This window comes from Lagopus leucura, unplaced genomic scaffold (assembly GCF_019238085.1).
Source record: "Lagopus leucura isolate 7727_CA_CO unplaced genomic scaffold, USGS_WTPT01 Super-Scaffold_100002, whole genome shotgun sequence".
In the NCBI taxonomy this organism is placed as follows: domain Eukaryota; kingdom Metazoa; phylum Chordata; class Aves; order Galliformes; family Phasianidae; genus Lagopus; species Lagopus leucura.
The window spans coordinates 57,382,453-57,396,528 of record NW_024962263.1 but is presented as its reverse complement, the minus strand read 5'-3'; the positions used below and the strand labels follow the sequence as shown (position 1 = coordinate 57,396,528).

Sequence of the window (14,076 nt, the reverse complement as noted above, 5' to 3'; positions counted from 1 at the left end):
ACCGAAGAGCAGTGTTACCCTTAAGATTTTAATGCCAATGCAATTTGCTGAAGCCATGTAATGAACATGATTTGTCATATAAGGCCATTAAATAATTACTGTTCATTAGCAGGCAAGATGTTAAAACTAGCTACTGTGAAATTTGAAGTGGAGTTTGTGTTTGTTATGCAGACTCTTGTCTAGCAAATGCTATTCTGAAGCCTTTTGAGTTTAGTTGAGTAACAGGCCTTGATTTTTTTTCCTTTTTTTTTTTTTTTTTTTTTTTGTGATGGAGAACATGTCCATATGGTAGAAAACAAGCTGTGGAAGATCAAAAGTTGATCTCCACTTAGCATATAAATAGCAAAAGTTAAACAAAATTGGATGAATAGATGGGTTAAGCATATGGCATATGTACAATGCTGTTATCCCATTCTTGTAAGTTTGTTCTCTTCTTGTGATCAGAGGACAATAGAATAAGTCAAGGGAACAGTCTAAGCATTAGGTAATTATTCTGTTTGCTAGATGTTTAAGATTATACTGTGGACGCTGACTTCACCGTAGCTAATGAATTGTGCTGTGATTTTACTCAGATTTGCAACTTGTGCTAATAATACAGTGTAGGTTTGATTTTTGACTTATTTTTTTTTTAAACAGTCTTGAGACCATCAATCACAATATTTACATGATATTTCTCTGATTTTCTAAGATCAGATTTAAGTTGAGCTGGAAGTGGCACTAGGAAATGCGATCTTCATTCCTAATGTTGGTGAAGTATCTCTTGTTTTTAGTACAAAATCCACCTGAGAACATTTGGTTTCCTTTTTCTTTTCCAGTCTTTTCCCAACTTAGTATCTCGTGGTCAAGTACTACTACACAAGTAGTGCAAGTAGAGACTGGAAGCCTAGCATCTTGCAGGTCTGGAAAGCTCTCTAGGAAAGTCTGTCTGTCCCTGCCTAGTTTACATTGTGTGCCAGCCTTGGAGTAAATAAACATGACGTATAGCTAGCACTTGGCTGATACCATTAGGGTGCTGTCACACGCACAACTGCACTCAGACATCGAGCAGTCCAGCTGCTTGATTTCTGGATTTAGAGGCTTGTGGTGCTGCAGCTCTGAGTGTCACTTCAGACTTCCCACTCCTATAGGCTCTTTTGTTTTCCCTATGAAATGATTTCTGATTGTTAACCCACTGCTATGCTGATATGCCTTTGGATAGGCAAGCATCCTGCTTTCTACATACTTGAGAATTCTGACTTATTTTAAAGAAAAGGGATGGTAAATCCTTCTCGACAACTGCTTTACAATGTTATCTGGCCTTTACTATCTGTTTTAGGGCTCAATGAAACTGAACAAGTGGTGTACTGGAATGGGTAGTGTGGTGATAGCACCTTCCTGGGACTGTGTGAAAGTGTACGCTGAAGTAGTACTCCCTTTTGAGTTGCTTTCAAATGCCTTCCCTGTTGCCTGGAATGAGTCAGGAGAGCAGCCATATGCTTGTGAGACCAGCATATCATGGGATACACAAAAAGCACACAAGAAAGAGCAACATTCTTGGAGATAAGAAAAAATCTTGCCCTGGCACTGGAGCAGAACAGCCCATAAAACCCGCCAGATCAGATAACTGTCTTGAAACAGATTGCTTTTTCTCTAATACCGTGCTCTTTCTTTAGGCTTGTCATTCATGCTCAAAGTTTTCATCAAAACTGTGTCAATCACTGTGTTTCACTTCTAGAATCAAGGATTAGTGTTGTGGTTTTTTTTTCTCTCTCACAGAATATAGCAATTCTTTGCAATTTACTACTCCTTTAGGTAGCAGCAGTTTCTATCTTTGAATATAGGGAGAATGAACTCTGAAAGAAATTGGTCACCTGGAAATAAAATGTATCAATGGCCTTAAGGACATAAAACAGTTGCATTTGCCCAATAAATTTGGAAAGGATTCATGTCAATCTATTAAGTTCTGTCTTGTGCTTTTTTTTTTCTTTTTTTTTTTTCCATATAGGATACCACATTATATTTATTATAGAAATAAAATCTTGGAGTTGTTTTCACTTTCAGTTCACTTTCAGTTCATGTTAGATGTCTATCAGTAGGCAATTTAGTATGGCATTCAGTTGAACTTTCTAAAGGTTTTCACAGAATCATTGGAACAGCTGAAGCTGGCAAGACCTTTAGGTCCATCTGGTACGAATCCTCCTTAAGCAGAGACACCCAGAGCAGGGTGCCTAGGCTCATGTCCAGGCAGCTTTTGGAGAAGGGTGAGATTCTGTATCCTCTCTAGGCAACCTATGCCAGTGCTCAGGCACCATCGCAGAGAAAAAAAATATTTCCTGATGTTCCAACATACACTCCTGTATTTCTGATTGTGCCCATTGATTCTTGTTCTTTCACTGGGCACTGCTAAAGAGAGCCAAGCTCCATCTTCATTGCATAAAATCACCCCTAGCCTTTCCTTCTTCAGGTTGAACAGTCCCAGTTTTGAGCCTACTTGGACACAGCACTCCAGGTGTGGCCTCACCAGAGCTGAGTAGAGGAGAAGAATTACATCCCATGACCTGACAAGACTTTGCTTAACACAACACAGGATACCATTAGCTTTCTTTTTGTCAAGGGTATGCTGCTGGCTCATGTTCAAATTGGTGTCCACCAGCACATTTTGCACCAAGCTGCTTTCCAGTTGGGTGGCCACAGCATGTACTTAGGTCAGGGGCTGATCCTTTGCAGGTGCAGGACTATGCACTTCTTGTTGAACATCATCAAGTTCTTGTCCGCCCATTTCTCCAGCCTGTCAAGGTCCCTCTGGATGGCAGCACAATCCTCTGGTGAGTCAGACGCTGTCCACCCAGTTTTGTGTCATCTGCAAACTTTCTGAGGGTTCACTCTGTCATCCAGACCATTAATGAAGGTGTTGAACAGAACTGGACCTGTTATTAACTGCTGGGTTATGCGGCCTGCAATCAGACTTTGTGCTGATCATTGCACTCTGGGCCAAGTAAGACTTATCTTTGGTATATCAGTGTTGACTGCTCCTGGTCATATTCTCCTTTACGTTCCTGGAAATCGATTAGGATTGATTAGGGTGTTCCACCACTTTCCCAGGGATTGACCACCTTGTAATTCTGTGGGTCCTCCTTCTTGCCTCTGTTGAAGATAAGTGTTAATAAGAGTTGCTTTCCTCTAGTTCCCAGGCACCTGTCCCAGCTGCAGTGATGGTTCAAAGATTTTCAAGAGCCTTGAATTCTCATCACAAATTGATTAAATACAACCAAAAGCACTGTCATTGCATAAGTGTGTCTGGGCTTTAAGTATGGAATTAAATGACACGAGTCTTTTTGATACTATTTGAGATGTTACTAAATCTTTGGCAAGCCCTCTTTAATTTGAAAATCTCCCGTGTCTGGGTTATAAGCTCAGTAGATCATTCTAATGAAATTCCATTCTAGTATTTCTGTTACCAGTTTAGCTAATATTTGTTTAAAGCATAATGTATGCCATTAAGGAAACGAATATGGTGGTTTCTGTGCATTTTCGCAGGGTCTGCTGTACTTCGAGCAGGGTTGTGGTTGCATCTGTTCCTCCTGATTCTGGGGTGCATATGTGCATATGTTTATATTAAATAAATATATATATATATGCAAAATTATAGAAAGGATAGAGTAGGTTCTCTATACATGCACACGCATATATAAAAATACATAAAATACATATATAAAAGTATATAAAAACAAATATTTGTGTCCTGTATTTTCCCATTTTGGAGAAAGACTCTTTCATTAGTCTTTCTCAACCTTTATCCTTCCAAAGGAGGAAACAACTGTTTACATTTACATCAGATATGACTATACTGGGAGGACTATTGGGCACATTCTGTTATCATTTATGATGCTGTGTGTAGATCACATGCTGATGATACAACCATAGTGCTATGTGCTACGTACCCATTCTGTCCAAGCATACATACTTTACACACATCAAATAACCTTTGGAGTTGTGGCCATTAGTGTTCTTGTTAAGTTCTGTATTAAAATATTAAGTCCTGATTTTAAAAATATCTTATGTTAAAAACATCTGCAGCATTTGGACCGTGTTTGTAGACTTATTTTTAATTTCAAAGAAAATGAGAAATGTTTCTTCTATCCTCTTCTCACAGATACAGCACATGTCACTTGGATTCTGTGTCCATCATACTTACACAGCCAGTTTTGAGTGAGCATAATGGAAGGACAGGCAGCAATCTAGGATGACAGGAATTCAAGAAGACAGTTAAAATTAAAGGTTTGGGTTTCTGACAGGCATCTTCTAAATCTTGCTGAAGTAATGTAAGATGTTATCGCCAACTCTTTCTCTCACTTTACTGCAGCCAGAGATGATCGTTTCCCTAGCAGCAGAAGACTAGGTACTACATAGTGACTCAGTAATAGTTTCCTACACCTTCTGTGGTGATGAAGTACCATTCAGGAGGAATGGCAGAAAAATAAGCAGAAATTTGCTTCTGCTGCTGTGGCAGTGCTGGATTAGATGGCGATGAATACGGGCGTCAAAAATCACTAAAACACAATTGATGAGAGGGCTTGTGATGGTGTCTTTGGTACTCTCTTCTTTTAAGGTTTCATTTTTTTCTCATTTCAGGCAACAAAACTACAGCCCATATGTCAAGTTTATTTTTGATGCTTTTGTTAGTTTAATATTTTTCAATTTTACATGTAGTTTCATTGTTTTTTGTCTTGTTACATATATAACATATACATACATATATATGTGCATAAAAACGTTGAGCATTTGGTTTTACACTAGAGAGGGTTTTTTATACTTGTTTTATTTACAGATAGATGTTTATCTAAGGGAAATCAAGGTTTCTTTTGTTTTCATAGCTGTTGTGTATATTGCTTTAATGAATGTGTAACTGACTGATGCAAAACTTCTCTTAACTCATTTTTCCAGTACATTTGATTATAGAAGGCTTTGTGGGAGATTTTGTTGTTTTTTGTTGTAACTGAATTGCTGAAAGTATGTGCATTAGTGCAAAATGAAACTGTGTGTGTTATTTTATTGTTATTTTTGAGATTGTCTTGCAATCTGACATTCTTACGTCACGTATTCTTATGTCATTTGCAGTGTGTGAACTTCAGGCTCTTTTCATTACACAATCGCTCATTTAGCTCGACAGATTCTACTCTTAAAAGTAAAATCTTGTGTTAGGGACATTTTTAAATGTAGAAAGGATAATTTGTGTTATCATTTGTAACATAGTGATAGGTGGTATTAGTCTTTCATGTAAAAATAAAGAAAATTATTTGAGTGTTTTGTGTGTGTATACATATCTACCTGCATAGACTTGTTTTGGGAGTAACTTAGAGTGCTTGTATCAGATAAGAGCAGCAGGCTGGAGAGTTGGGTGGGAAAGAACATGAGGGGGTTCAGCAGGGTGCGTGCAGAGCTCTGTATCTGGGGGGGAGTAACTGCACGCCTCAGTAGAGCTTATGGGCTGACATACTAGAAAGGAGTTCTGCAAAGAAGGACCTCGGGGTCCTGTTGGACAACAGGTTGGCCATGAGCCAGCAGTGTGCCCTTGTGGCCAAGAATGCCAATGGAATCCTGGAGTACTTTAAAAAGAGCAGCCAGCAGGTTGAGGGAGGTGATCCTGCCCCTCTGCTCTGCCCTGGTGAGGCCACATCTGGAGTACTGTGTCCAGGTCTGGGCTTCTCAGTACAAGGACAGGGAGGTTCCAGAGAGAGTCCAGCAAAGGCTACAGAGATGTTGTGGGGCCTGGCGCATCTCCTGAGGAAGGGCTGAGAGAGCTGGGACTGTTAAGCTGGAGAAAACTGAGGGGAGGATCTTATCAGTGCTTATAAATATCTAAAGGGTGGGAGTCAGGTGGATGGGTGCCCAGTGAAAAAAAGGGACAATGGGCACAGGCTGGAACACAGGACGTTCCATACAAACATGAGGAAAAACTTTACTGTGAGGGTGACAGAGCACTGGAACAGGCTGCCCACAGGGATCATGGAATCTTCTGAAGAGATACTCATAACTCACCTAGATGCTTTTTTGTGCAACCTAGTGATAGGGAATCTGCTTTAGCAGGGGAGTTGTATTTGATGATCTTCAGAGGTTCCTTCCTACCTCTATGATTCTGTGATTCTCTTTGACTCACTTGATAGGTACATATGTATATATATATATTATATATATATATGTATATACATATACATATTATTATACATATTATATACATATGTATATATATATACATATATGTATATATATATTATTATTTTTTTTGATTGCAGGAATTTGTAAAAACTAATGTCTGAGTGAATTTCTTAGTGTCTTGATAAGGTGTCACTTCTACACAAGCTAGTTTATTACTATCTCAAGACATCAGCTTGCATGGCTTTGCTGTTAAACTTTATCACCTGTTACTGTATCTTGTGAATTATGGAAGGATCAAGTTGAAGTCTTTGTGAGTTTTCAGCACTTGTTTCTGTTGAATTGATTTAAGCATTTTATTTCCTTGGTTGAAAAGCAGAATGTAAGCATGTATTTAAAAATTGCACATGTGCTAAATTAGGTTTAGGCAATGACTCCATCTATTTTTCCTTGAATTCTAATGCTTACTAATGTTCTGAGTGACCACAAGAACTCAGGTGTACTTCTCTGAAGTGGTGCTGCCTAATCAATGTGCACAGAAGGAAAAGGAAAGAAGGCTAACTGGTAGCCCTGCAGGTTGTGAATTCAGAGTATCACTAAGGTTGGAAGAGGCTGCTATGATGATGTACTCCAGCGAACAACCCATCCCTACCATGCCCACTAAGCCACGTTCCTCGTGCCATCTCTACATGGCTCTTGAACATTTCCAGAGATGATGACTCTCTTGGTTCCCTGCGCAGCCTGGAATGCATTACCACTCACTGAGAAGAAATTTTTCCTAATATCCAACCAGGTCCTAACGTGCTTGCTTCACTGTTCTTTCTTGGCCATGTGTTAGGATGGAGAAGATGTTTAACGTATGGTAGTTAAGAAAGTAAAATAGGAAACAAGAAAAACAATTCCAAATGTACTTGTTAATTATTTGGTCTTTGCTAAACAAAACAGTGAATCACAGATTCACTGTTTTAAGATTAATTGCATGCTCATGCTATAATAATTTTGTTTCTGCATGTGGATTTAAATCAGTGTAGTAGTGTAATTAAAACAAGAATGAGTTTGGACAGTGGATTCATATTCTTTATTAAAATTAATTTTCATTAATCATAAGAAATTATTGTATGTTCATTTTTCTATTTGAAAAGTGCATATCCTTTAGATTTTTAAGATAATCTGGGATTCTACTTTGCTTTTGTTGCTCGGCAACTTTTGAGAAGAAGACATTTGCGAAGGTTACAGTTCCATGGAGAAATAATTTTTGTTATGTAATGATGAAAGTGGGAAAAAAAGGTATCTTAAAACGATTGAGGCTTTTTATTTAAAAACAAACAAACCTCCATGTGGACTGAAGTAATGTTAGTGTGCTGAGAATCTATTGCTGCTTTTTGTTTCTGGTTGTCCAGCTAATGTAAACTGTATTCATGTAGTTTAAGAACCATGATTTGTTTATGATTATGTAAGAATTAAAGCTTTAAAATTTGGAGAGTGTGTAATAAGGAAATAGATTTCTGTAATTCCAAGCCCCGGTAAAGTTTTAGTCATAGTTTTTGGCCTCTCATTTGTATGATGCCTTGGAAGAAGTTAAAACAAGCATGACCGAGTTCTGTTCAGTTGAGAGTGCTAAAATGTGAGTGGAACAGGAGCTCATGAGTACAAAAGTGGCCTAAACACTCATTTTCAACTAGATTCAAATGACAGAAAGTGGTTGAATATGCCATTCACTGACTGAAGTACTGTTGGATTTTTTTTCTTGTTGTTGTTTCCTTTTTAGAAGTCCATTTTAACATTTTTGCTATGTATTGACTGTGTAATTGCATTTCTCTAGCATGTGGAATATAGTATTTCAGTTGCTAGGACATAAGTGATAGCTGGAAAACTAATGTAAAAATAAATCTTTACACACTTTAATCCCTTTTTCCTTAAGGACCACTACACCTGGAGAGACTAAACTTCTGGCTTCTGAAGTCTATGACATCCTTCAGTCTTCCAACATGTCAGATATGGACAATGTGAATGAAATGAATTATCGTCGACGGAAAGCCCAGTTTTTCCTTGGCAGCACAAATAAACGTGCTAAGACAGTGGTTTTACATATTGATGGCCTTGATGATTCGGTAAGGAGACCCTCAGCACTTGTGTAAATAAGGCATACTGTACTGAGATGTGTTCTGCACACACAAGTGATGTGTTTCAGCTAGTTGTGTGTGTGATATCATCAGCAGTTTCTTTGAATTATGTTTCATACCACAGGATTGATACAAAATCTTGCATAAAGTGAGCATACTCAGAATGTCTAAAGACATTTGTAAGGCAAGTTTCCTTTTTTAACTACTATAAAAACCATTTTCTTCCTGCTTTTCCTTTCTTTTCCTCTTCAAGAGAGAATAGAATAAACAAGGTACCTTCAGCAGTTTCACTCAATGTCTTGTGCTTGTAGCAATCTTAAAAAAAGTTTATTTACGTGTAAGAGATCTAAACAGCTATTTCTTTATTTGCCTTAATTTGGAAACACTGGCATTTTCTTTGAGTTGGTTTTGCTACATCTTTTCACTGACTGTGAGATCTTTTCTACTGTAGTGACCAGAATGGCATTTGAGTTAATGAGGTCTCACTGAGTCTTTATATAATGTCAGAATTACTTCTACGGATTTATCTACCATACCCCTGTAGATAACACCCCAGGGCCATGTTTGCCTTTTTACGGCTGCCAAACAGCATGTAGACTGTTTAAGCATGTTATCCACAAGTGCCCTCCGGACTCTGTATCTTTGGTTTTGTACCCATTTTAAATGATCAGACCTGATCCTTTGCTTTGTTGCTTTACATTTTGCCAAGTAAGCGTGTCCACAAGCCCAGTTCATCAACAACATGCCCGTCGTACTGCTTTCGTAAGACCATAGTTAATTGCTTTAGAAATAACATGCTGTTGTAGCTCACTTTATGCAAAGTAAATATTTTTTGCAGTTTTGTCTGTCCACTGCTTGCTCTGCTTAGAAAGGCAGAGAAAGAAAGAAATTTCCAAGAAAGAAATTTCATCCACTTTGCTGTGAGTTTAGATGTGCGAATTGTAGTTCGATTCTATCTTAAAATCATCTTTATGTGTACTTTGACAAATGGAACCTAGGCAGATATGTGGAGTTTTATGTTTCAGGTGTTGAGACAAAGGTATTCGCTTTTCGTCTTAAAAAGTGCAAGAAATTTTGATATTCAGATCCAGAGAGCAAAACTGCAGGGTTCTGTTGTTGCCTGGAGCACACCAGCATGCTTTCTTAGCTCATTGTTGAAGAAAAGAACAATCTGACTGTGTGCTAGCTGGAGATATGCAGTGTAAATAGCTCTGTATTTCATCAGTTGATTAAAGAAATGCTAGTGATACTCCAGATTCCCATCCAATGGTTAAACATCCCTATAGTGCTGTTAAAAATGTCGGACTAAGTTGAGGACTTGGAAAATGATGAAAGATGTGAACAATAAAAGCAGCTTAGTTTCATTCAACACTTCATACCCACCTTAACCAGCAAAGAGAGTTAGCTGAGTGTCAGGCAGCATAGCAAATAAATGCAGGGCAGTAAACACTGTGTTCTCAATTTACCTCTGGGTTTTTTCAGTCATTTGGATTAGAGACAAAAAGCTGCTGTTAGGAAAGATGACAACTCCTAACGTTTCTGTGTATTTCAAAACCTCAAATAGTAAGTATTGATTACTTCAGCAGGAGAGGGGAAAGGTCAGTTGTTATTTAGTGTGCAGCAGGATGTTTTTGTTCTAAGGTCTAATTACCAAATTCGATTATAAGCTTGAAAATTAAAAGAATAATGAAGCAGTAGTTCAGGAATTATATTTTGATGGGTTTTGTGCCTCATTTGCCAAAGTTAGACATACTTTTCAAAAGACATTTGTTCAGCAAAGCTGGAAAATTCCAAACTACCAGCTTGTTGAGGGTTCTGAATAGATGTTGGTAAGTGTTATCCTTAAGAAGCGTCTTCAAGAAGATGAATTACCTGATCACTGAAAACCTTGTTGTGAATTAAACTGAGGTGCCTAAGGCAACTTAACTTGGGATCTCAGTCAAGTTCTATTACAGCATTGCCATACAACTGTTATTTATTTAGGCCAAGAAGCTACAAATGAGTTGCTTCTTGTGTCTAAAAGTAGTTTAGACATTCACTCGTGGAAGGCAAACTGTGATCTTTGCATCAGATACTTCTTTTGTATAATAAATGCAGCCTATCTGACAATTTTTATTGTCAAAAATGTTAATTGTTTCAGTACATAAACTTATACAAATGGATTGTTTCATTGTGTAGGTTGAACTACTGACAACAAACTGATTCAGTCAGTTGTTGGAGAGATTAAAATAAGTTTGTTGGCTTTTTGTGCATGAAACTGTACCCGGTACTGACCAGTAGGTATTTGGGAACTAACATTAATAAGCTTTGAAATAACTTAGCATTTAAAACGTCACCAAAGCTTGGACTAAAAGTTAAACACATCATTATTTTGAACCTTGTAATACTGTCAGTTCATTTCTGATATAGTGCATCTTTCCATTTTTTCCCTTGTGTGCTAGCAGTCTCTCCAAATATATTTTGCTCCCTTCTGTTACAGCTGTCTTGTCATGCAAATACTAAGAGGAAAGAAAAATAGAACATTCAAAGATAATATAGAACAGATGCAACTAGTACAGATCGATGTAATGCTACAGCACAGTAGGCAATGTCACTTGCTTTAAACATAACATTCTAAGGGTTATCAACCAAATATTTTCCCTTTTGAAATAATGCTGTGTAGTGATGTCCATGAGCTGCCACAGTCGAAGCAACTGCAAGATAGAACAGCTGCTCTGATGCTTTCAGTCAGTATGGATGCAAGGTGTCTGATAAATAGCAACTTAAACACTAACTACTCATCAATGAGCACTTCAGTCAATCAGAACTTAACCAGAGGGGACTGTGTTGCTGATCATACGGAGAAAAACATTCTTTGCTTTTCAGCATTTTTCTCTAATTATTTACAGTTGATTCCATCCTTCTTTGATTTCTAAAGTGTAAGCAGTTTCTTTTTTTTTTTTTTTGTGACAAAAGAATCTAATATTTGTGTGTATAAATATGTGTCTTAGTTTTTCTGTTTTACATAATTGCTGTTGAATAGCTACCTGCCTTCAGATGTACAGGAATTCCTTAGCAATTGTTAGCTTTTACGTACTGTATTGTGTAAATACTTCATATATGGGGCTTTTTTTTTTTCCTAGTCTCGAAGAAATCTTTGTGAAGAAGCTTTGCTGAAAATTAAAGGTGTTATTAGTTTTACATTTCAAATGGCTGTTCAGAGATGTGTGGTCCGAATTCGCTCAGACTTAAAAGCAGAGGTAAGTGCTCAGTAATTCTCCAGATCCTCGCATTATTGTATTTTTGTTATGTTAAGTTCTTGATTATTTTTCCTTGCACTTGTTCTAGGCTTTGGCAACAGCAATAGCATCAACCAAAGTTATGAAGGCACAGCAAGTTGTAAAAAGTGAAAGTGGTGAGGAGGTAGGATATGTCTCTTTCTAAATAGAAATTTCTTGACTCTTGAAATTTCTTGACTTTGCTTCACTCTGTTTCTAATATAAGCATCACTGTGTCCATAACACTTGATGCCATGCAAAATCTTGTAACTGGGTCTCATACCCACCTAAGGAGAACAAAGAGTATTATATGTCAGGACGTGTATACATAGAACACTTTTGTAGAACTTATCATTGAACTATTTAGAAAAAGGACAAAAATACTGGAACCTTTTCTCTCCTTAATTATGTTTTCTTGATATGAAAAGAATCAGATTAATAAACTTTTTTTTGTAGCATCAATTCCTGACATGTTTTAATTTCATAACTATAGTAGAAGACTCACAGCTATTGGAGTTGTATCTTTCTTCCATGTTAAGCCAGAGCTTTTTGTGTATAACTTCCAAGCATGGTGGATTCTAGATGTGTCAATTTCTGTACTCACTGTCTGGGCAGGGAGTCTCACAGCATCTATGCCTATAATCCTGAATATAAAACTTCCATTTTTTTCTTTCAAGTTGCAGCATTTGACATGATTTTAATCCCTTATGTTTCATCAGATGCTAGTTCCGTTCCAAGATACTCCAGTGGAAGTAGAACAGAATACAGATCTACCTGAGTATTTACCAGAAGATGAAAGCCCTAGTAAGGAACAAGATAAAGCAGTGTCTCGTGTTGGGTCACATCCAGAAGGTGCAGCAAGCTGGCTCAGCACAGCAGCAAACTTTCTATCCAGATCTTTCTACTGGTGAACTTGTGTTTGGTGTTAAAAGACTGTGTGAGCCAACAGGGGGGCCAGTTTTCCATTGGTGTGGTGAACTGCCAAGTGCAATTTGCAATAAATTATCACAAAAATTTTAGATTACGCAACTGTATGCTGCATTTTACATTTTATTGGACATTTGACCTGACAGGACAGGGGTCAAAGGACAGAGGCCTCCAATCAAATTGTTCCTTTATTTGTTTTTCATGTAGATTTTATTGCCTCACTTTTTTTAAAACATGGGTCCACTATTATATACCAGACATTTATGTGTATAGAGCTTTAGGTTTGACTTCACATAAAACACATGATAGGGAGAATCCATTTAACTTAAGACTCAGGGCCTCTGTGAATGAAAAATCATAATAACTAAATGTGTATTAAGTAAAATGCCCTTTTTATTTCTGCATCCCTTAGGACTAATTTGATTGAATTTTCTCTATTCTGACTATACAGAAAAAAAATATACAGTCTGCCTCTCTTTTTACGTTCATTTTTTGCCAACCCTTTTCACAGAATGAGCATGATGCTCCCTTTTTGCTATTAAGCTAGCGTCACTACATTCTTGAAACTTATAACCATTGTATTTGTATTGCTTTTTCTTTCAGTCTGAATTTAACCATTGGAGTGCTTGAGATTATGAAATAAGGGATTGAGTAAACACAAGAATGTGTACATACATTGTACAGTAAATAAACTAGAACATATTTGTAATGATGGTTGTGACTGGCTCATGTATATAAATAATAAATACCGCTGACTGCTCTTCAGGCTAGTTGGGAAGACAGTAGCAAAAAAGTGGTCTAAGGTAGTGACAGCCTATTGCAGCTCTGTTTGAAGAGGGATGGAGGCTGTATTTGGCTGAGAAATGGTGTTAGGAAATATTTAATGGTAACTGAAACTTAATGAACTTGAAGAATAAAGCAGAACTGAATGCCTCTTTTGCCACAGTGCCACTCATAAATTTAGACTTTAATAACCCTTTTTATTTTTTTTCACCTAACAGACATGACTTGTAAGTTCTCTCCTCTTAAGTCTTCATGAGTTTCCCATAGAAGTACATCAACTTGGACAGGCTTAAAAACATGTACAAACAATTGGCTTTACCTTGTTACTTACAGACAGTATAGATCTAAAGATGTCTTAGGAATTTATGTGACCAGAAATGATAATAAAAGCAAAACTTTTGTAGGTAGAGACTAATATAGATCTGAGCTGTTAGTATGCACTGTGTGCCTGAGAGGATTCTATGCACAGTGCTTGAAAACTGCAGTGCCACTGCTTTCTGCACTAGAGAAGTACAGCTGAGAACTTTAATAATATAAACCTCATTATCCAATGCTTTTTTTTTTTTTTTTTTTTTGGTGTGTGTTAATGTATTTCCTATGTTGTTAACTATTTTTACCACTTTGGAGACTCGGAGAAAAAGTTTAACACATCAAAGTTATTCCCCTGTGCCTGTGCACAAGGAATACAGGAAAGTCACATTATGGAAATTCATTCCATAATACTACAGAAATGCAGAGGGATGATAATGTAAAATAATTACACGGGTCAGAATTCACCCACCCAAGTTATTTGTCATTCTAGGACAAAAAAAGAAAAAGAAAAAGAAAAAGAAAAAGAAAAAGAAAAAGAAAAA

General features: G+C 37.2%; 1 protein-coding gene across 1 annotated transcript in view; it reads left to right on the top strand.

The window, feature by feature from the left end:
- The window catches only part of ARMC1 (armadillo repeat containing 1), a 30,956-nt gene extending 16,910 nt beyond the window's left edge, over positions 1 to 14,046 (top strand). The window contains exons 4-7 of the mRNA XM_042869828.1: positions 8,054 to 8,243; positions 11,378 to 11,494; positions 11,583 to 11,657; positions 12,232 to 14,046. Coding sequence (XP_042725762.1) covers positions 8,054 to 8,243; positions 11,378 to 11,494; positions 11,583 to 11,657; positions 12,232 to 12,423 — 574 coding nt within the window. The 3' untranslated portion in view covers positions 12,424 to 14,046. The remainder of the gene's footprint in view (positions 1 to 8,053; positions 8,244 to 11,377; positions 11,495 to 11,582; positions 11,658 to 12,231) is intronic.
- Positions 14,047 to 14,076: the final 30 nt, after the last annotated feature.